At 51.6% G+C, this 21,637-nt stretch overlaps 2 protein-coding genes across 5 annotated transcripts in view; one reads left to right on the top strand and one right to left on the bottom strand.

Moving 5' to 3' along the window:
* Positions 1-7,135, bottom strand: part of KIAA0319L (KIAA0319 like) — a 95,131-nt gene extending 87,996 nt beyond the window's left edge. Inside the window, exons 1-2 of one of the 4 annotated variants that reach the window (XM_053660317.1) lie at positions 7,051-7,135; positions 3,642-3,811 (exon numbers count right to left, since the gene is read on the bottom strand). In XM_053660317.1, coding sequence (XP_053516292.1) covers positions 3,642-3,783 — 142 coding nt within the window. In that variant the 5' untranslated portion in view covers positions 3,784-3,811; positions 7,051-7,135. Of the gene's footprint in view, positions 1-3,641; positions 3,812-6,716; positions 6,897-7,046 lie in introns of those variants that run through there. The other 3 variants (XM_053660316.1, XM_053660315.1, XM_053660314.1) reach the window with 3 other exon arrangements.
* A 42-nt stretch (positions 7,136-7,177) lies between these two features.
* On the top strand, positions 7,178-15,751 carry NCDN (neurochondrin). Its single transcript, XM_037149689.2, has 7 exons — positions 7,178-7,714; positions 8,566-8,706; positions 9,771-10,739; positions 11,466-11,707; positions 12,255-12,479; positions 12,853-12,995; positions 14,228-15,751. The coding sequence occupies exons 1-7, from the start codon at positions 7,682-7,684 to the stop codon at positions 14,662-14,664; spliced, it is 2,190 nt and encodes a 729-aa protein (XP_037005584.1). The 5' UTR covers positions 7,178-7,681; the 3' UTR covers positions 14,665-15,751.
* The last annotated feature ends 5,886 nt before the right edge of the window (positions 15,752-21,637 follow it).

Here is a 21,637-nt window from a genome sequence, read left to right as displayed (position 1 = left end):
AATAAACATATACTAGGGTATATCCTCAACTTTTTTATGGAGTAGAGAGCATGGGCAGGAATATTTGTAGACCACCTACCAAAGGAGACTAAAATCAAAGCTTCTTTGCCTGGCATATAAGATCCTTCGTGACCTGGCCACCATCCACCTCTTCAGGAACTGCCATTCCAGCTTTGCTCTTTATATTCCAGCAACACTAAACTGCTTGCAGAGTTTCCACTATATTAGGCTGTTTCATACTTTTGTGCCTTTGTTCTTGCACTCCACTGCCCACCAATCGCCACCCTCAACTGTAGGGAAGTTGTAGCAATGTTTTGCAACATCGAATAAGTGAGTGTTGATGAATGCTCTCCTTCTAAATGTGTCCTTGAGATAAGTCCCTAAAAGGGGAATTACTAAATCAAAGAACATGAACTTTTTAAAGATCTTGATACTTATGCAAAAAAGCTCTCTGTTCAAACTCCCCAGCACAAATTGAGAGCAACCACATCACCCTTTGGCAGCACTAGACATTTGTACACTTATCTTCATCAATAACATGGATTAAAAAGGATTGCTCATTTTAATCTGTAGTTCTTTGGTTAGTAATGAGAACAAACATTTTTTAAATGTTTATAAATCATTTTAATTTCTTATGTATGGGACTCTGTGTCCTTTATTCATTTTTCCTATTAGGATATTGTGTTTTTTAAAAAAATGGATGAGGAAGAGATCTAATAAACTCAAATATATAACAAATCTGTCATGTGTTGCTTGTCATGCTCCCTCAGTTGGAACACAACTGGTTCTCAGTTCTTCCATGGTAAAGCTCCAAACTCTCCTGAAACAGAAGCTGTACAATCCAATCTCCACCAGAACCACTCCTAAGAAGAACACATGGATCCAGAGACACATGAAAAAATGCTCAGTATCACTAGCTATCGGAGAGATGCCAATTAAAACCACAATGAGATACCACTTTACACCTGTCAGAATGGCCATCATAAACAAAGCAACAAACAAGTGTTGGAGAGGCTGTGGAGAAAAGGGAACATTATTGCACTGTTGGTGGGATTGCAGACTGGTGCAACCACTATGGAAAACAGTATGGAATTTTCTCAGAAAATTAAAAATGGATCTTCTTTTTGACCCAGCAATTCCACTGCTGGGATTATATCCTTAGAACCATGAAACAACAATCCAAAAGAAGCTATGCACCCCAATGTTAATAGCAGCACAATTTACAATAGCCAAGAGCTGGAAGCAACCCAGGTGCCCGTCAGTAAATGAATGCATCAAAAAATGATGGTACATTTACACAATGGAATTCTATGCAGCAGAAAGAAAGAAGGAGCTCCTACCCTTTGTGACAGCATGAATGGAACTGGAAAGCATTGTGCTAAGCAAAATAAGCCCGGTGGTGAAAGACAAATACCATATGATCTCACCTTTAACAGGAACCTAATCAACAAAACAAACAAACAAGCAAAATATAACCAAAGACACTGAAATAGAGAACAGGCTGACAGTGACCAGGGGGGAGAGGGGAGAGAATTTCAGGAGAAAAGGGGAAGGGTTTGCAGGAACAAGTATAAAGGACACATGGACAAAAAAACAAGGGGGGTTGGAAACGGGAGGGAGATGAGGAGGGCTGGGGGGTGGGCTGGGCTGGGAGTAAAAGGCAGAAAACTGTACTTGAACAATATAAATAAATAGATAGATAGATAGATAGATAGTTAGATAAAGAAAGAACCACTCCCAAGAATACCACCTTTCCACTCAAACTACTCACTAGGATGCTGCTTTTATTTTATTTTTTATTTTTATTAAAGATTTTATTTATTTATCTTTAGAGGGGAAAGGAAGGAGAGAGGGAGAGAAACATCAATGTATGGTTGCCTTTCCTGTGTCTCCTGCTGGGAACTGGCCTACAGGGAACCAGCCTGCAACCCCGGTATGTGCCCTGACTGGGAATCAAACCGTGATTGTCTGGTTTGCAGGCCCGCGCTCAATCCACTGAGCTACAGCAGCCAGGGCCCAGGATGCTGCTTTTAAGCAACAAGCTCAAGCAATACTAAGACAAGCCCAATGAGCCCACAATATTATGTCTGATCAAGTGCTACACTGAAAAATAAGAAAAACTTGGAAATGCTTCTCCCTCCCCTATACTTGGAATACCTCAGATGACAAACTGCTTATCATGGTTCAGGGTAAAAAACTGTCTTTACTCCTCCAAAAGATCACCTGTGTTTGGAAGGCACACTAGCAGAAGAAAAAGAGCATGAGCTTTAGAGTAGACACACCTGGGTTCAGAAACCTGGCTCTGTCATGTTCTTGTCATGTGAACTTGGTCAAGTCATTGTGCGCCTCTGTGCCTCAACTTCCTTATCTATAAAATGAGAATAAAACTCTCTGTTTTAGGTTTATCGTGAAGATTAAATGAGATAAGACATGTAATGTTTATAACCAGAGGTCTGGTAGGCTGTAGGTACACTTCAAAAAATGTGGTTTTCCTACTCCGATGGAGCTAAATCAGTAACTTATTTAATTCAAATGATCTTATATAAAATGCTGGCCTGAAATAGCTGTCCCAGCACAGCATCATCTGAGTAAGAAACATTTAGGTCAGCTTTCTGTCAACTGCAATTTCCACTGCTATAATTACGCAATCATCAACTACCACTGCAAGACAACAAAAACCCCAAAGGTGATGTTAATAAAATTGCTAAATACAGTAATTACCTGAGTCTCAAGATCATGACCACCAATTCCTTTAGGAAAGCAATAGAAACCTTTGTAATTATAGGAGCAAGAGGCTCATTAGTTATCCCAGACAGTGGTCTCAGTAACAGAAGGCATTCGGTCACTGCCCAGAGTGGGCAGAATTTCTGAGCATACCAAGAAATCTTTCTCAAATTGCTATTTTTTTCACATTTCATACTCTGAAAGAAACAATGTCAACAAAAGAACTGAAAGGGGGGGAAATGACAGAAAGAAAGGATATTCTTTGAAATCTAGCCTTCTTGGCATTCTTTTCTGGCAAGAGTCTCTAGCCTGGTGAAATAATCTCTAGGAGGAAAACATACTTTATGATATCTATCAGCATAAGCGCTCTCTATGGAAAAACCAAGGGACACATTCTCCCTGTAATGTTGATTCCTTTAGGAAAGGAAAGGAAGCAAAGAATCGTTATTAAACACCTATATTCAGAGTGCTGTACTATGATATTTGATTATGTTATCTCTCAAATCCATTTGCACTTTATTTTTATTGTTGATACTTTGCCCACCTCCACTGAGCCCCACCACCCCTCCCCTGCTCAAGGTTCTATTGTTATTAAGTGAAAACACCCAGTTCCAGGTCCACATTTCACGGACCTGGAAGTCTGCCCAACTCTGAAACCTTTATCTTTTCATTACACCTTCAGCAAATCTCAAAATGATCATGCCAATTCTCCCATGTGAGAGAGAACTCAATTTAACTTTTAGTTCCCAAACAAGACAGACAAAACAAGTAATCTGAACTAAGTGTCCATCAACAGGCTGTTTCTGTCACTCGGCACACTCACTGCTTTTTTGCCTCCAATTAGTCTTTCAAACGAATGGAAGAACCCACACGAAATACCCTTTTTTAAAATCTTAGATCCATAAAGAAAATGGTACCTGTTGACAACCACAGAGCACTGAAGCAGAAATAAGTACAAAACAGGTACAAGATCCTCAACCACTTCACAGATGTCTGCCAACAAAATCCTGATAAAATCCAGGAAGCAGAGCTTGGCTTCACTCCCAGCCTCTTCTCCATGGCCTTCCAGATAGGCAGAACCAGTCCACTAGAAAGAGAGAAAGAAAAGAAATTAGGTGCCAAGTAATTAATAATTGATTCCTAGAAATGTGGCATGCAGGGTAGAGAACATGAAAAATTAGGGGGAAGAAAAATTTTCAGTTTGCCTTTCACTGCTCATCTCTGCCAATACATTTTAAACCTGAGCATTGGCATAGCCTATAATTATCAGGATAAAAACACAGCAAAGGATATGAAACGAATCCACTGTAAAAAGGAAACACCTTATTGTCCATTATTTTCTAGTCTAACCATAAATCGTCTATGTGGAAGAATGGAAAGAATGCCAGCCTGAGAAAAAGACCTGAGTTTCAGTTCTGGTTCTGCTGACAGCTCTGTGACTTTGGCCAAACACACCTTCTTATCTATGAAAAAAAGAGATTAGACCTGAAGGTTTTATGTAGCCATATTGTGCATGTTTTTTGTTTTTGTTTTTAATATTTTATTTATTATCTTTAGAGGGGAAGGGAAGGAGAGAGGGAGAGAAACATCAATGTATGGTTGCCTTTCGTGCGTCCCCTCCTGGGAACTGGCCTGCAGGGAACTGGTCCGCAACCTAGGTATGTGCCCTGACTGGGAATCGAACCGCGATTGTATGGTTCGCAGGCCCGCGCTCAATCCACTGAGCTACACCAGCCAGGGCTGCATGTTTTTTTAATTTAATGTGATTGTCTTCAGGCCAGGCACACACTCTCCAGTTTGCCACTGTCTCTACCACTATTATCTTAAAAATTTATCCAATATATACTTTGAGGTCACCTCCCTAACCCTTGGAATCATTTGTAACTCCTGACTTGAATTCATATATACATTCGGCAAATATTTACCCAGCCCCTATTATGTGCTAGACTAGTGCTTGCTAATCTAGAATCTGGGGAGCTGTTTGATTTGCATCCTTCCAGAAGGAATATTTTCCATCAGTTTCTTCTCTTATACAACTTCCATATATTTTATAATTACCTAAATCTTGACAACTCTAGGAGAGTTGGTCTAGTTCTGAAGAAGCAGTTCAACATCATCTGTCCTAAATGTGCACCTGTTGTCCACATCTGGTGAATGGCACAGACTTACAATCACCACCACCAGCCAACAGTCAGGGAGACTGGCATTGCATGGGGTGGATATCAATACTATTACCAGGAAATACACACACACAGAGCTGCAAATGAGATACAGCCTAACCAAGAAAACACTTGCACTGAGCCTTAAGCATCTGAAGGACTTTATCTTTCTCATTCACTCCCATCCATTCCTATTTTTAGTTGCTCTGTAGTTATATGTTAGGGAACATGGGGTAGAAAGGTATGTGGGCCAGAGACATGCTCAAGAGATTAATAAATAAGCCAAGTTAGAAAGTATATCCAGCAACTTCTCTAGTCTCTAATGGTGAGTATGCATGTGTATGTGTGTGTGTGTGTGTGTGTGTGTATGAATGGATCTTACCCAACACATTTCTACCATAAAAGGAACTTAAACTCAAGGTGACTCAACACCTGTCATCAGTAGCATGAAAGGTGGGCGATAGAAGCATTCAAGAAATGAATAGGTTTTGAAAATGGGAGTAATAAACACCATTGGATTAGCAAGCTGATGAGAAGTACAAAATCTTACAAACCATGCACAAGAGGGAGGCAGAGCTATTTTCCTGTGAACTTCCAACCAGTCATTCCTATGAAACCTACAATTGCCCAAGGGCACAAATCACTGCTAGGGTCCAGTCAAAGGCTTGCTGACCAGAGCAGGAACACCACCACATCACCAAGATCCAAATGGTTGGTTACAGAATCAAAGGTAACAGCCCAGTGAAAGAACACTCACCCCCACAATACTTGACAAATGAAAATCTAGAAAAGCGTGCAATAGTTCTGGCACTTGGGGCGTTACAAGTACACCCGAAATAAAAGCACTCTCTGTTGCAGCAGCTGCTCAGACAGAGCAGGGGGTAATGTTTACTTAATACTTCAGGTTGATGGGGAATGTGTCATAGTTCAGTCTGTCAGCTACATACGTGGAACTCCATTTATGTACACAGCGTTAAGATGTTTGAACAACGACAAAGCCGGTCTGAAACAGCCTATTCAAATGGTGTGAGTAAGCAAGAATAAAGCTCCCTTTTGAAAAAAGTCTCAGATATTTGGGAAAGTTACAGAACAGACTGCCATGAATGCTTATACTTGCAGACATTGTTTTCCAACTAGCTAGAAAAATGAACAGATTGTTCAGGGCGGGGGTGGGGAGTTATCTTTCTTATTGATTTCTAGCTTCCGGTCTGTTAATCACCTAAGAAAGCAGAAGAGTCAGATAATGCTCTTCACCTACTATATCTATTGTCAGTTGAACAAGATCGTCATGAGGTGAGAGAAGGCAAAGCTTTCCTAGTACCCTGCCTAAGTTTCCTTTTTCGGCTCCCTACATTTCACCTTTGTGCTCCCTGCAGCCACCGCAGGACCCCTCAGTGGGGCATAATTTTCCCAGTACTGGATAAGGCAGGGTTCGCACTGTGATTTGCACCTCGTGCTCAGCCCCGCCCTCCTTAATCTGCATCAACTTTTCATCTTGGTGGAAACAACGAACACCAGAGACAGCAGGTGAGGGCGAGGCTGCAGAAGTCGAGGGAGCTAAGTCTCGACTGCAGAAGTCAAGCGGCACCCCGAGCCGGTCTGTCTGTCAGGAGCTCCAGGACCAGGTGCCGGCCTGAAAGAGCGGGCTACAGCCTGGGACTGGAGCTCCGCACCTGTAAAGCCAGAAGCAGCTGGCTGCCCTAGCCGGGCCAGAAGCGCCACCTCCGGGTCCCAATACCCAGCCAGCGCACCCCCAGAAATAGCCCGTCCCGCTCGCCCCTCCCCTGAGCTCGCAGTCCTGGGCCAGGCAGCCAGCCGCCTCCGGCCACCTACCGGGGCTCAGGGCCACACAGCAGGGCCCCGGCTCTCGGGAGCTTCCGCCTCCCGATCCATGGGGTCAGGGCCCCAACCTCCGCTCCTCTCACCAGGAGGAGGAGGAAGAGGAAGAAGGCAGTGCGGGATTCCCACCCGGCAGCTCCCTCTCGCCTCAGCCTCCCTGGACAGCGACAGCAGCCGGAAACACCGCCTCCTCCCACCTCCCGGGTCTCAACCCGGAAACACGCTCTTCTTGCTAAGGAAGCCCTCCTGCCCCACCACCCCGGAAGCTCAATTCCAGCCGCGAACACGAGGGAGAGGAGGGGCAGTGCTGGGAGGTAGAACTACCTACGGGTGAAGGAACAATGGCTTCCAGGCTGTCGCCTCCCGCTCTCCAGAGGCAGTCTGCCTGACCTGCGCGAGCCCCGGGCCCCAGACTCGGGCAATACCCACAAGCAAGATGGCGGCAACGGCAGCACCCACTAGGGCTCAGCGCTCCACCGTCTCATTGGCCAGACCGTGGAGTGAAGCCACCAAGCATTGGTCGAGAGCTCTGCGGGGGTGGGGGTGGAGCTGAAGCAGCCGGGAGCCGGGAGTGGGCAAAGCGGCGTGAGCAGCGGCCCCAGGCTCCCGCAGCATCGCGCCCGGAGAAGACCTCGCAGCTCGGGGCCGCAGCCTGGTGAGCTCAGCCGCCTTCAGGCCCTCCCCTACTTCCCAGCCGGGCCTCTCCAAGACGGCGCTGATCGACGCCGACACACCCGGGGACCCTATCGTGACTCCATCGCGCCATATCGCGACATCATCGTGCCCTGTCGAGACTCCATTTTGTCACAGCTCTTCTCAACATATAGCTATATATTTTTTTAATTTGCCCTGTCATCTTTGGGGGCTGTCCCATGTCGTGATTTTGCCGTGATCTCTCCGTGACATCACCGCGCCATCGTGAAGTGTGATCTCATCGCTGCCCTGTCGTGACTTCATCAATGTCGTGTTGTGACTTGGCCGCGGCGGGACAGGTGGTGACCGCCAGGAACCCTCCTCCCCTTCTCATCTCCCCACCTCTGCAGCCCCGCTTCGATTATCCGGCTTTTGGATTCTCCGTTGTCCTGGGAGCTACCCGGGACCCTTTCTTGCTTCTCCAGCCCCTGCCGGCATCCACAAGCTGGTATCGAGGCGAGGAGAGGGAGAGCAAGGGGTTAATTCTGCTGCTCCTTCTGCTGCTGCTGCTGCTGCTACTGCTGCAGCTTCTGCCCAAGGGAGGGAAAAGAGAGGAGGCAAGGAGCCTGCGGGGGCGACTGAGAGCCCTGGCTGGAGGGGTGGTGTCCCCAGAGGGGCCACCAAACCTTTCCTGGTCAGTGCTCTGCATCCTCACTTCAACCGAGGCTTGTGTCCTGCCTCTTCTGAAGAGGGGAGGGGGAAGGAAACCTAGAATGCCCTTTTCCCTCTTTTCAGCCTGAATGCGGATAATCGAACTTCACCCTGTATGTCTCCATTCCCACTTGTCTGTCCTCACCACTCCCTCCCTGTGTGCCTTAGTGGAGGGAGATAAACTAGGCTTCTGGTGCCAGGGGCAGCTGAACAGTGGGACCAGCCCCCTCCCAACCCCAGGAGGTTGGTGAGGAGACCTGTCCAACTGAGCAGCAATATGCATGGTCCTTTCTCGCCTTCTAGAGGTGACCTTGGACCAGGGTCCCTTCATCCCTTAAGATTTGAAGGTCCAGCCCCTTAAAGGGAGGTCAGTCCTGAAGATCCCATCCCTCCTGCTCCACCCCTCCCTCTGTGCTAATCCCTCCTTCCATCTTCCACTCCCACCCCCACCCCCACCCCTCCTCTGCAGAGGGATGCTCAGTCCCTCTTGTGTTCACAGTTGGGCAAGACTGGCATCATGGCCTCGGATTGTGAGCCAGCTCTGAACCAGGCAGAGAGCCGAAACCCCACCCTGGAGCGCTACCTGGGAGCCCTCCGTGAGGCCAAGAATGACAGCGAGCAGTTTGCAGCCCTGCTGCTAGTAAGGAGCTGACTGAAAATTGGGAGGTGGGAAGGACTAGGTGGTTGGACCCCCCCCTAGGAATGGGGTCTACAAGTCCTCAGGGATATATAGGTGACTCCCTGGAGTCACCAAAGTAGGCCCGAGACTCCTCTTTGGACTGAGTACAGGGACAAAGGGGAGAATGGGGGGTGAATAATGCTTGTGGCCCTAGGAACCTTGGAGGAGGCTGCCTAGGTCTGCTCTCTGGGGTGTCCCAGAGCAGATGGGAGCTGACTCATAGGGTAACAGCAGCAGGTAGTAACTAGTGCAGAGTACTTGAAGGCTGCAGACGATTGTTCTGGGGGTGGAAAGGATAGCAGGACTGAAAGTGACTGGGAAGGGGTCCCAAGGGATGGCCAGAATGGCAGTGGGTAGGCTGGGTGTAAGGGAGCTGGTTCTGGGCGCAACCCTGTTGGAGGAACCCAAGCTGGGGACAGCAGAGCAGGAGCTGCAGTGCTGGGAAGGGGGGTTGGTGTGTGGGGGTGAAGGGAGGAGGGAGTACAGCCTGCTGCTTGTTTGCCATGGCAACAGGGAGAAGGCTCTGGAGTCAAGGGCTCACACTGCAGCAGAGGAGGTGTTTAGGTGAAATGTAAGGGGAAATGTTTTGACAGGCAGAGCGGCGAGACAGGAGCCATTTCCCCTGAGAAGGTGGCGGGAATGGATCAGAGACTCCTTTGGAGGGAGCAATTAGGAAGGGACTCGAAATCCTTGGAGGGTTTAAACCCCTTCTATCCCAGGTTGTGGGCATCAGGATTAGTCATCAGGAAGAACTTCTCAACTAACCAGGTGATGAAACAGTCGGTAGTCGAGGAGACCTGGACCTCTCTTCCCTGGAGATAATCATAGATAAGGGATCCTAGAGGTCACACCCATCTTTCTCCAGGGAGAAAGAAGGATCTGAATGAAATGACCTCAGGAATGCTTTCTGACCTCAGCACGGGTCCCATTACATAACCTAAACCTGCCGGAGTCAACACCCCAGGGTGCAAGGGACAGTCTTTGCCACTTCTTTCATCCTGCTGATAGCATGTACTCCCCTTCAGGTGACCAAGGCAGTCAAAGCAGGTGACATCGATGCCAAAACTCGGAGGCGGATCTTTGATGCTGTGGGCTTCACCTTCCCCAATCGTCTCCTGACCACCAAGGAGGCGCCGGATGGCTGCCCTGACCACGTTCTCCGAGCCCTGGGTGTGGCCCTGCTGGCCTGCTTCTGCAGTGACCCTGAACTGGCCGCCCACCCCCAGGTCCTGAACAAGATCCCCATCCTTAGCACTTTCCTTACAGCCCGGGGGGACCCTGATGATGCTGCCCGCCGTTCCATGATCGATGACACCTACCAATGCCTGACGGCTGTGGCAGGTACACCCCGTGGGCCCCGGCACCTCATTGCTGGTGGCACTGTGTCTGCCCTGTGTCAGGCATACCTGGGGCATGGCTATGGCTTTGACCAGGCCCTGGCACTTCTGGTGGGGCTGCTGGCCGCTGCTGAGACACAGTGCTGGAAGGAGGCGGAGCCTGACCTGCTGGCCGTGTTGCGGGGCCTCAGTGAAGATTTCCAGAAAGCCGAGGATGCCAGCAAGTTTGAGCTCTGCCAGCTGCTGCCTCTCTTTCTGCCCCCGACAACTGTGCCCTCTGAATGCCTCCGGGATCTGCAGGCCGGGCTGGCACGCATCCTCGGCAGCAAGCTGAGCTCCTGGCAGCGCAACCCCGCACTGAAGCTGGCAGCCCGCCTGGCACACGCCTGTGGCTCCAACTGGATCCCGGCGGGCAGCTCCGGGAGCAAGTTCCTGGCCCTGCTGGTGAATCTGGCGTGCGTGGAGGTACGGCTGGCGCTGGAGGATACAGGCACAGAGGTAAAAGAAGATGTGGTGACTGCCTGCTATGCCCTCATGGAGTTGGGGATCCAGGAATGCACCCGCTGTGAGCAGTCACTGCTTAAGGAGCCACAGAAGGTACAGCTTGTGAGCATCATGAAGGAGGCCATCGGGGCTGTCATCCACTACCTGCAGCAGGTGAGGGTGCAGTGGTTCACGGGCAGTCCAGTGTGGGGGAGGCATGAGGCAATGGAAAGGGAGAGTTAGAACTTCCTCACCTCCGTGGAAAGGGGAGACAGGGAAGATGCTCTTACGGAGGACTGATCCTACAGCGCCCCTGGGAGTAGTGTGTGACCCAGCCTACCCCACCCTCCCTCCCTGTGCCTCCACACAAGTGCCATACCACACACCATATGTGCTCTCACATCACAATACATACACGCGCACGCAACACAATAACCTCCCACTCACAACCCCCCCCAGTACACACACAAAGTCAAAGCCGTCTGTTCTGTTTGATCTCTAGCACTGTTTTACACACATGCGTGTGCAAACATGCGACCCTGCAGGGAAAAGGAGCAGGGCCCCCTAGGTCCTGCCCTGCGTAGAAGTTCAGCTGACTCCTCCCAGGTCAGAGCTGCTGCAGAGGGAATGTTTACTTAGCTCTGGACCTCTGAGTTTCCTTTTAGCCCTGAGATGCTTCAGAGGTGGTGGGGCAGGGGGATGCTAGCTGAGTCCTAGCAAGTTCTGGGGCATGACATCTGAAGTCCAGCTGACTCAGCAAACATGCCCTGAGGACCTACCTCTAAAGGGCTCCCAAGCCAGAACTCCCTTACAGCTGTGTTACTCCAAGGCCAGCCAGCTGAGTCTAGGCTGGGAGGGGCCCTGGTTTTGCTCCATCTCAAGGGGGTCCTGTGGCAACAGGTGGGGCCGGAGAAGCAGAAGGAGCCCTTTGTGTTTGCTTCGGTGCGGATCCTGGGCGCCTGGCTGGCTGAAGAGACCTCCTCCCTGCGCAAGGAGGTCTGCCAACTGCTGCCCTTCCTCGTTCGCTATGCCAAGACCCTCTATGAGGAGGCTGAGGAAGCCAATGACCTGACTCAGCAGGTGGCCACCCTGGCCATCTCCCCCACTACCCCAGGGCCCACCTGGCCAGGGGACGCTCTCCGGTGAGTTTATGGTTAGAGTGTCCAGCCAGACTGTTTTAAAGAAAAGTGTTAACACAGAGACACCTCCTCTCCCCAACACTGAGCTATGCCAGACTTCCTGACTGGTGTGCAAGAGTGCCTTGAGGACTCTTTCTGTTTCGGAGAACTTGTCCCCACAGGACTCCTGGGCTGCCAAGTCTCACTGGCCATCCCCGGATTTCTCTATGAGAAAACTCATGCTTATTGAATGTCATGCCAGGCATTTTTCTATACCCTTTACCAAAACGATGTCATTAGGTCCACACAGCAAATCTGTGACATGTCTCATCCACGTCTTCAGCGTGAGAAAAGTGAGACTCGGAGGTTAAAGTCACTTGCCCACGCTCCACCATGCGGCAGAGCCCAAGACTGCGCCTAGGCCTGTACAGATCCAAAGCTTGTACTTTTTCTGTGGTACCTACGAGGATGTGTCCTCCTTCTCCCCGACTTCCATTTCTCTTAGGTGGTGTGCCCCCCAAAAGGGAATCTCTCCCCACTCCTCACACATCTATCCCTTTCACATCCCCAGGCTCCTTCTGCCCGGCTGGTGCCACCTGACCGTTGAAGATGGGCCCCGGGAGATCCTGATCAAGGAGGGGGCACCCTCACTTCTGTGCAAGTATTTTCTGCAGCAGTGGGAACTCACGTCCCCTGGCCATGACACCTCCGTGCTGCCTGACAGCGTGGAGATCGGCCTGCAGACCTGCTGCCACATCTTCCTCAACCTCGTGGTCACTGCGCCTGGGCTGATCAAGTGAGGCTGGGGAGGAGGCTGGGGGAAGCTGGGGGGTGCTGCTCCAGGTTGCCCCAAATACCCATCTCCTATTTGTTTCCCTGTGCCCACAGATTCTTGTTAGTTTTAGAAAGAAAGGGTCACAGAACAGACAGAACCACCCCCATCTTTGCAGCCCCTCTGGGCACATCTTCCAGTTCCAGTCAACCCAGTCTCAGCTCCCCAGATGCTGTGAATGGGGCCCAATATGAACTCTCCACCCTGCTGCCTCATTTGCCAAATCTTGGCCTGGTGAAACTGGGAACCCAGGCTCTTAGGTTTTCCCAGGGCTTAGTGTGGCTCTGTCAGCCCCGACCCCCTGCCTTCTCCCATGTTTACCTCCCTTTCTCCCCAGGCGAGATGCGTGCTTCACATCTCTTATGAACACCCTGATGACGTCGCTGCCCGCACTAGTGCAGCAGCAGGGGAGGCTGCTTCTAGCTGCCAACGTGGCCACCCTGGGCCTCCTCATGGCCCGGCTCCTTAGCACCTCTCCAGGTAAGCCCTGAGGACTTGATCTTAATGGATGGGGGCAGACGGTCTGGGTGACCTGGCCACTGGGCATGTCACCATTTGCAAAAAAAAAAAAAATGGTTTTATAGAATTTTCCAATCCAGAGGAACTCTCTGAAGTATGTCTCCATCCCCCACCCGACCCTTCCAAAATGATATCACTCTCTTCCTTCTGAGGACTTCTAAGGCTAGGTCTGGTGGGTGTAAGTGCAGGCCTACTCAGAGGCACAGGCACAGGCACCTGGAAACCCAGCCACCCCAGGAACCTGAATCCGGTGTTGTCAAGGTGGGGCCACCCCCAGCCTTGAATCAGAAACCTCGCTTCGCTCCATTGAGGTTTTTCTCTGCTCAGCACCTCACCTTCCTTGTGGCAGGCTTCGGTGTGGGGTACCCCTCTGTGCATACCCTCTCCCCAGCTATGCTTTACTCTGGCTGTGTGCAGGCGGAGGGGCACCCCTCCAACCCCTGCCCTTTGTGTCTGCCGCTTTGGTCATGGGTGTCTGCTTGGGTCCCTCTGTCCCCACCTGTTCCCTCTGCCCCATCTGTCAGGTTGGAGTTGCTGAGCAGATGCCTGGGAACAGGAGTACCAGCATTAGGAAGAGGAGCCCCCCTGTTCCCTAGCCCTCGAACTTCCTCAGTCCCAAGCAACATCACCACAGGTCCTGAGTAGAAGAACCCAAGTTCTGGTTCACCCACAAATGTGGGTTCACCTGTTCACCTGTTCACCAGGTTAGATGAACAGACTCCAGGAAAGTCTGCAGTGCAGGGGTGACCCCCAGCCCAGCAGGTTAAGCAAAGCTAGGTCGCCAGCTCTGGGTCCCCTCTGGCGCCCTCTTCTGGCCAAAGAGTCAAATTGGTGCAACTTCCTCAGCGGGTTGAGGAGCCCTAGGCCCCGCAGGGTCTCCCCTCACTACTCAGACTGTATAGGAAGGTCTAACCATGAAGCTGAGTGTACCAAGATTATTACATTTAAGTCTCATAGCAGGTTTCTAAGATTATAGCACTATTATAGGTCCTGTTTCATAAATGAAGAAATGAGACATGGAAAAGTGATTACCCAAGGTGACGCAGTGAAATGGAAGACAGGGTTTGAACCCAGGAAGGCTAAATCCAGACTATGCTTCAGCCCCCTAGGGCCCACACAGGAAGGGAAAGTAAGGGCCTGGCAAAGCAGCTGACCCACCTGGTTCATGGCCCCACTGCCTTCTTGCCTTCCAGCTCTTCAGGGCACACCAGCATCCAGAGGTTTCTTCGCGGCCGCCATCCTCTTCCTGTCGCAATCCCACGTGGCACGGGCCACACCTGGCTCGGACCAGGCAGTGCTGGCCCTGTCTCCTGACTACGAGGGCATCTGGGCTGACCTGCAGGAGCTCTGGTTCCTGGGCATGCAGGCCTTCACGGGCTGCGTGCCGCTGCTTCCCTGGCTGGCCCCCGCCGCCCTGCGCTCCCGCTGGCCGCAGGAGCTGCTCCAGCTGCTCGGCAGCGTCAGCCCCAACTCCGTCAAGCCGGAGATGGTAGCCGCCTATCAGGGTGTCCTGGTGGAGTTGGCACGGGCCAACCGGCTGTGCCGGGAAGCCATGAGGCTGCAGGCAGGTGAGGAGACGGCCAGCCACTACCGCATGGCTGCCCTAGAGCAATGCCTGTCGGAGCCCTGAGAGGGTGTCCACTGGGGACAGACCCGGGGGTGGGCAGTGAGGGAATGAGGGAGGAGGCATCTTCCCTGAAGCCCCCAAACTGGATCCCCCTCCCCAACTCCCCCCCAAACACCCCAGCTTTCTGGCTTTTTCAAGAGCAAGGGCATGGTGCCCACCCTTCAAGTGTAAGGAACTGCGTCCTGCCCCCTGAGGCTGCTCAGGGGCAGGGATTGTCTTGGAAATCAGTGAGTCTGTCCCCGCCAGGTCGGGGAAGACGGGAGTAGCCCCCAGGGAGGGGGGCTTTTAAGTGTCATTGTGGCCAGTGTCTGGCTCCCCGAAGGAGGGAGACCCTAGGGTGGGACAGGGTTGGCAGGAGCTGGCTGCTTCAGCCCATTTGCCCTGCCGGCCAGGGTGTGGGCTCCTTTGGCTGTGGTGCCCCTCTGGCCTTCCAGGTCCACGTCCTTTAAATTGGCCATTCGATTCTTGTCTTTGGCCCTCTTGGGCAGAGAGCAGGTTCAGACCATTGACATCACAGTTCTTCCTATCAACTTCAGTGACCCAGGGTCTGAAATGCTCCATCCATCCAGGGAAACCTGGGAGAGACATTGCTGGTGTGGTGGGGGGAACCTTCCACCTGAGCTTCCTTGAGGGGACTCAAAAGCCCTGGGGCCCTGTGGTCTCTAAGCTTTTGTGTTGTGTTACAGCAGAGTGACGATGCAGGTTGGGGAGGGATTTATTTTGCCAGTCCTTACCCCTGCTTGGACACCTGAGCATCTAATTTGTCCTCCTGGTGCCATCTGGCCTGGCTGGAGCCAGGAACCGGAGGGACACTTCCCCAGAAACCGCATGTTTCCCTAGTGATTGCACCCCATCGCATCGTGGTGCCTGGCTTTAAATCCCACCCCGCTTATGACTCCTCTCTGCAGAGAGACGCGACTGGCGGCTCCAGCAGGGACTACCATTCTTATGAACCCAGGGGGACCCCCTGCATACCTGATTCCTTGCTTCCCTTCCCCTTTCTTTCTCCCTCCCCTCCCCCAGTATGTTCTGTGATCACCAAGTTCAAAGCTGTGCACATGTGGACACTCAATAAATGTTCATTGGTGAAGGTGGCTCCTGTGTGGTCTGTTCTGCACCTTCTCTTTCCCAGGCCCGAGCAGCTCACAGCTGCCATTTGCTGGACACAAGCCTTGCCGAGCGCACTTCACAAGTGTTATCTAGCCCACCCCAGAATCCTAGGAAGCAAGCATTATCCTGATTTTACAGAGAAGCAACTTAGCCATGGGTAGGCAATTTGCTCGGTGCTAGCAGCTAAGTGCCAGAGCCAAGACTCCCGCAGGCCCTCTGACTTCAGACTGCACTCTTCGCTGCCAGGGCAGGGCTGCAAACTCACACGGACGTTCCCAGGCCTAGTGAAGGCCCTGGTCCTCTTCTGCACAAACGAGGGGCTGCCCCCACCATGCCAGCAGGTTGCTGCCCGGTGGCACTGCCACATCCTCCAACTTTTAAAGAGAATCCAGAAATCCTAGTTTTTATGTGAAATCTGATTTTCAAGTGATAATTTTTAAAAATTCAATCACTACTGCCCCAACAGAACATCCGTGCCAAGTGAGAAAGGGAAGGGTCTGAGTCTTCAGGAGGAGATGGGCAGAGAGCACCCACTGCCACCCCAGACCTGAGGCGCAGCTGTCAGACTGGGGCCAGACCAGCCCGGGGGGCCACACTCTGCGGACCATTCTCCATCCAGGCCCTCAAACCTACAAGCATTCACTTAGCATGTCCTATGTGCCTACTTATGGTTGGCTGTGCCCAGACAGGGGAGCATTCATTATTTATTTATTGGATGTACTGAAAGTCATGTTCTTAGCATGGATTCCCTGAAACCCCTGAAAAATACGAAAAGACATACCCCCCCGCCCTCAAGCAGCTTAAAATCTAGAGAGAAAACAGACAAAGCAACAAGGTATCAACAAAGGTATAAACAGGTGCTCCTATGGAGGTCTGAACAAAGTACGGCAGGTGACTGAGAGCCTCTTTGCCTGGCTGAGTAAGTCCAAGAAAAGCTTTTGCTCTGAGACCTAAGGGTGAAGCCAGCTTGGCAGGTAGACAAGCAGAGGAAGAGCAGGTACAAAGGCATGGCAGCTTGGGAACAGCAAGTAGGTCATTAATGCTATGGTGGAAAATGTGCGTGGGAAGTGTGGAAGGTGAGATTGGACCAGTGGACGTGGGCCAGCTCTTCCAAGCCCTGGTGTGCTGTGCTAAGAAGCTTAGATGTGGGATCATGCGAGACCACAGACTTGAGCAGATTGAATGTGACCCAGCTGCATTTAAGCAAGATGATTTTGGCTGCAAGAGGGACAACTGAGGCAGAGCTCAGAGAGGAGGCAGTACGTCTGAACTAAGTGGCAGTGAGGATGTAGAAAACATAGGTAGGAATTATAGAATAGGGCTTGGTGGTTAACTGGGAGTGAAGAGGGGCAGAGAGCCAAGGATGACTTCCAGATTCCTGCTCTGGGCCACTGAGTGGATAAGACCATTCATTGTCTTGTCCCAAACACTGGGAAACAGGTCTGTGCACAATATAAGCTCTGAATGTAAGTGGTATAATTGTGCTACTTGTGGTACATCCGGGGCAGTTGCTTTCTGCACTCTGGAGTTGAGACAGGTCCAACTGAGCAAGATATGTAAGTCCTCAGAGTCCTTGAGGTCATCTGGAGAGGTGTAAAGAGCAGAGAAGGGACCCAAAGCAAGTGACAACCGCTCACAATCCCTATACTCATGCAGTGGGGGAGCCAAATGTTGAAGACAGCCTTGTAATACAAAGCACACTGTGCCTTAGTGAGGAACGGTCAGAGAATTCTGGGCTGTGGAATCCGGAGAGGGTTAGGCTAACTTGGAGAGGTGAAACTTCTCCAAGCTGGTAATTCAGCTTTCAAGGAGACTGAACCTGCAGTTGTAAGATTTTACCACAAGGTGGAGCCTAAGCATCTCTTTGTGCCAGATTGCCCCCCCCACCCCCACCCCTACCCTTGCTCTCAGCCAGGCCCAGAGCAGAACGTTATGAAACGCTGGGAGGAGGGTGGCTGTGTCCACAGCGAAGGAGGCAAGCCAGAGTTTTTCCTTACATAAATGTCCAAATGCAAGCTCACTGTTTTAAAAGAGAGGAAAAATTTTGAACCTGGGGGAAGAGCAATGTAAATATGCAAAATGGGAGTCTGTATGTTTGGACGTGTGTAGCTATATGTCAATATATGTGTATGTCCTGCATTCTCATATGTGTGTTTCCCATGAGTGTCTCTGTGCATGTTGTGTGTCCCGTCTGCCTTGGGGTGTCTGCCTGGTGCCCCACGCATATCCCAGGCCTCCACACGTGTGCATGTATCTCAGAGAGTGAGCAGTCCCTTGGCTTGAAAGAGTCTGCAGCCATAGGACCCTTAAGTTTTTAGGAGCCCCCCAAATTAGCAGCAGACAATGGAGAACATTCCTCTCCCCAGTAGCCATAAGCAAAATCATTGATCAGATGGCTTCCTCAGATTACAGCTGGGTTCTATGTCTAGCTATCCAGGGTCATGCTTGCATGGAAGCTTCCTACAGGAACACTCAATAGGCTGAGATTCACAAACTCACCATTCATTCCTTCGTCATTCCTTAAGTAAATATTCATTGAGCACCTGCCATGCACCCAACCCAGTGCAGGACATGTTTTCTGTTTCTCCTTTCACCTTGTGAAGTAGTTCATGAGGCAGGAAAGGAAAATTAGTTGCAGCCACCTGGAGCGCTGCTTAGAGTGTTTAAACGTTTTTTCCCTGACAATGGACCATGAGGAGCCCCAGCAGAGTTTTAAGTACAGAGGTTGCATGGTCTAGTCACTCCTGTTGCTAAATGAAGTTGGCATTGGATCAGAAGAGATACGGATGAAGGCAGGAGACCAGTTAGTGGGTCTGCAGTGCTCTGGGCAGAGGTTCCCGGCCACACTGTGCTTCTGAGTCACCTTACAGGCTATTGACACACAGATTGCTGGGCCCCACCCCCAGAGTTACATTTGGGCTGGGATCCAAAAACTGACACTTCTTTTTTAAAAATTAATTAATTAATTTTAGAGAGGGAGAGAAACATCAGTGTGTGGTTGCCTCATGTGCACGTCCCCCAATGGGGACCTGGCCCACAACCCAGGCATGTGCCCTGACTGGGAATCAAACCAGCGACACCTTGCTTTGCAGGCTGGAACTCAGTCCACTGAACCACACCGGCCAGGGCTCAACTGGCACTTCTAACACATTCCCAGGTGATGTAGGAGATGCTGGTCCAGGGAGCACACTTTGAGAACTACCAGTCTATGAGAAAGAGTGTGGTCGCTTAAGGTGCTGACCGAGATCGAGAGATTCCTTTACGGTTGAGAAATAACAACACGCCATGAAGGGTAGCTTAGGTGGCGGGGCAGAGGTCAGAGTCTGGGATGATTCTATGTTTAATTTAAAGGATGGAGGTGGCGTTTATGGAACGAGGGAACTCAGGAGGATAAGCACGTAAGGGTTGTTGGTCGGGGGAGGAGGTGTTGGGTTCAGTTCCGGACTTGGCAAGTTTCAGATGGCGGCAACAAGATGTCTGGAGGAAATGCCCTACCAACAACTGCATCTGTGGGCCCGGATTTCTGGTGAGAGATACAGACTGGAGATAACACACTGGGAGACGACGGCCGACGGGTAGTCATTAAAGTTTTGAGAGGGGATGAACTCACCCATGAAGATTGTAGATAGCAAGAAAAGGCAGACGCTTCAATTCCGAGGATAAATTACTGACATTAAAGATGTGGCTGAAAAGAGATGAATTAGGAAAGAAGACTAAGAAATGGCTAGAGCAGAAAGGAGAATAAGGCAAAAAGGGAGTGTCTTCAGCTGTAGGGAAGTTGGGTGAGGAAACTCAAGGAAGCCGCTGGGCAGGCAGCCAGCCCGGCCAGTCACTTTGGCCTTCCTAAGACTTCTGGAGAGCACAGGGGATCCCACAGCTGGGCATGGGCATCACCAGCCTTGCTGTGCTGGAACTGTCCCAAAGGGATTCACCTACCTGCATGCCATGCACGACACGTACACACCTGTCCTGGAGCCTGACTTCTAACATCCTCTGCTGAAGTTGAGGATTGGGGTGAAAGTGGTCTCACCAAAGACTCACACCCACATGCACACAGAAACACACACACACACACACACACACACACACACACTGACCTCTGATCTGTCCTAGGCACCAAAGTCACAGAATGGCCCGATTCTACTTCGTCCACCACTCTAGCTGGTGGTTCCCACCTCTGGAGAGTTCTCAGTGATGGATCTTTGGCTGCTATTAGTCTCTTCCTCCCCCACGGCACCCCCAGGCTGAGATGACCCAGATCTGGCCCCTGTACCTACATGTACCTCCTGGGATACTCCCCTCAAGTCTCCTCCACGTACATCTCAGGGGTTGGTGGTGTCTGCCTCCCTTCTCCTCTAATCTACCTCGATAATTACACCTTTACATCCTCATCCTTCCACTTCATAGAAAGGGGCCTAAGAAAATGTCTAGTCCTCTCTGTCGTCCCCTACTTTGTTGTCATCAAAGCTGCAGAAACTGAGGTCAGAGAGGCGAAGGGATCTGCCCAGCACCACAGGCCAGTCGGAGTCAGGATGCAGTTCTAGGCGCCTGAGTCTCACACAGCACGGAATAGGAGCACAGAGAGGGGCTGGAGACAGCTACCCTGGCTCTACCACGGACCTTGCTGCTTGACCTTGACCAAGTTAGCTCTCCTCTGTGTGCCTCATTTTCTTCACCTGAGAATGAGGACGACGAGGCTGTCTACCTCGCAGGGCTTTGTGAGGACTAAATGGCTCCATACTCACCGAGGACTTAGCATGGAGTCTGGCACATCTGTAGTAACTGTTTGCTGTGACTACTTCTACTATAAAACACCTTCCTTATGCTTGCTTCATTCTCATTCCCCTTTGCATTCCTCTCTTTAATCCCTGTCCTCGTTTCTCTCAGGAGGGCAGGATTGGGGTTTGGGAATAAGAAAGATGAGTGACTACAGAGACGGGAACATGCCTGAGAGCCGGTCAGGCCTGCCAGGGTGACACACAGCCTGCCCGGGGCCCACACAGCGTCGGTGACACACAGGGTCCCTGACAGGCCCTCCCGGCTCCGGAAACACCTCGAGCCCTTCTCAGGTGGAACTCAGGCCCAGCCCCGGTCCCAGGCTGCTCTCTCTGCCCGGTGAGATTGTGTCTCCACAGATCCTGGCTTGGCCCTGGGAGTTACCATCTCCAGGGGAGCCGGAGGGACGCGGGCGCCCGGAGGCGCTTTGATCTGGAAACCTTCGGAGAGACTGCGAAGGGCCCCTACGCACACGCACAGACATGTGTCTGTCTGCACAGGGGCCGGTGGGCTTGAGTCTCAAAACTTCTTCCACAATCACGATCGCCCACTTCATCCACAGTCCGGCGAGGTGGTTAGAGAAAAGACTGATACCCATTCTGCAGACAAGGACGCTGAGGTCGAGGAAGAGCGGTGCCAAAATCAAACAGCAGTAAAGCCGAGATGCAAACCTAGGGCCCCTACGTCCCGGCCCCGAAACCTTCTCTGTCTCACAGCGGCTCGGAGACCCGCGGGGGTTGACTTCACGCCCCGTTACCCACCCCGTGGGGTGGCGCCGAAGCCGCGCCTCCGCTGGAGCAGGCCCCGGTGAGACGGGAGAGAGCGGCCACCGCGTGTCTCTTTAACGCGCGCCCCCGGAGGCCCGGCGCGCCCCCGCCACTATAACTGGAGTGCATGGAGCAGACAGCGCTCAGAGGAAGCAGGGCGGGTGCTGGGCACCCGCTGACCGACTTTTCCAAGTGCGATCAGAGCCCGTCCGGCCCGCGGCCCGCCCCCATGGACTCTCCCGGGAGCGCCCACACTTGAGGACCCGACGCCCGCTGGGCTCCGCGCTGGGTTACAACCCCCGCTGTCAAGGGACCCCCGCGGG

Source organism: Artibeus jamaicensis, unplaced genomic scaffold (assembly GCF_021234435.1).
Source record: "Artibeus jamaicensis isolate MK-2021 breed Jamaican fruit bat unplaced genomic scaffold, CSHL_Jam_final scaffold_847, whole genome shotgun sequence".
NCBI lineage: Eukaryota > Metazoa > Chordata > Mammalia > Chiroptera > Phyllostomidae > Artibeus > Artibeus jamaicensis.
Note: the sequence above shows the minus strand (reverse complement) of the source record. Positions and strands in the feature narration are given on the sequence as shown.

Coding starts and splice junctions, on each gene's coding strand:
- NCDN (XM_037149689.2), top strand. CDS start 7,682: ATGTCGTGTTGTGACTTGGCCGCGGCGGGACAG. Junction 7,715..8,565: donor ACTTGGCCGCGGCGGGACAG/GTGGTGACCGCC, acceptor TTGTGTTCACAG/TTGGGCAAGACTGGCATCAT. Junction 12,996..14,227: donor GCTCCTTAGCACCTCTCCAG/GTAAGCCCTGAG, acceptor CTTGCCTTCCAG/CTCTTCAGGGCACACCAGCA.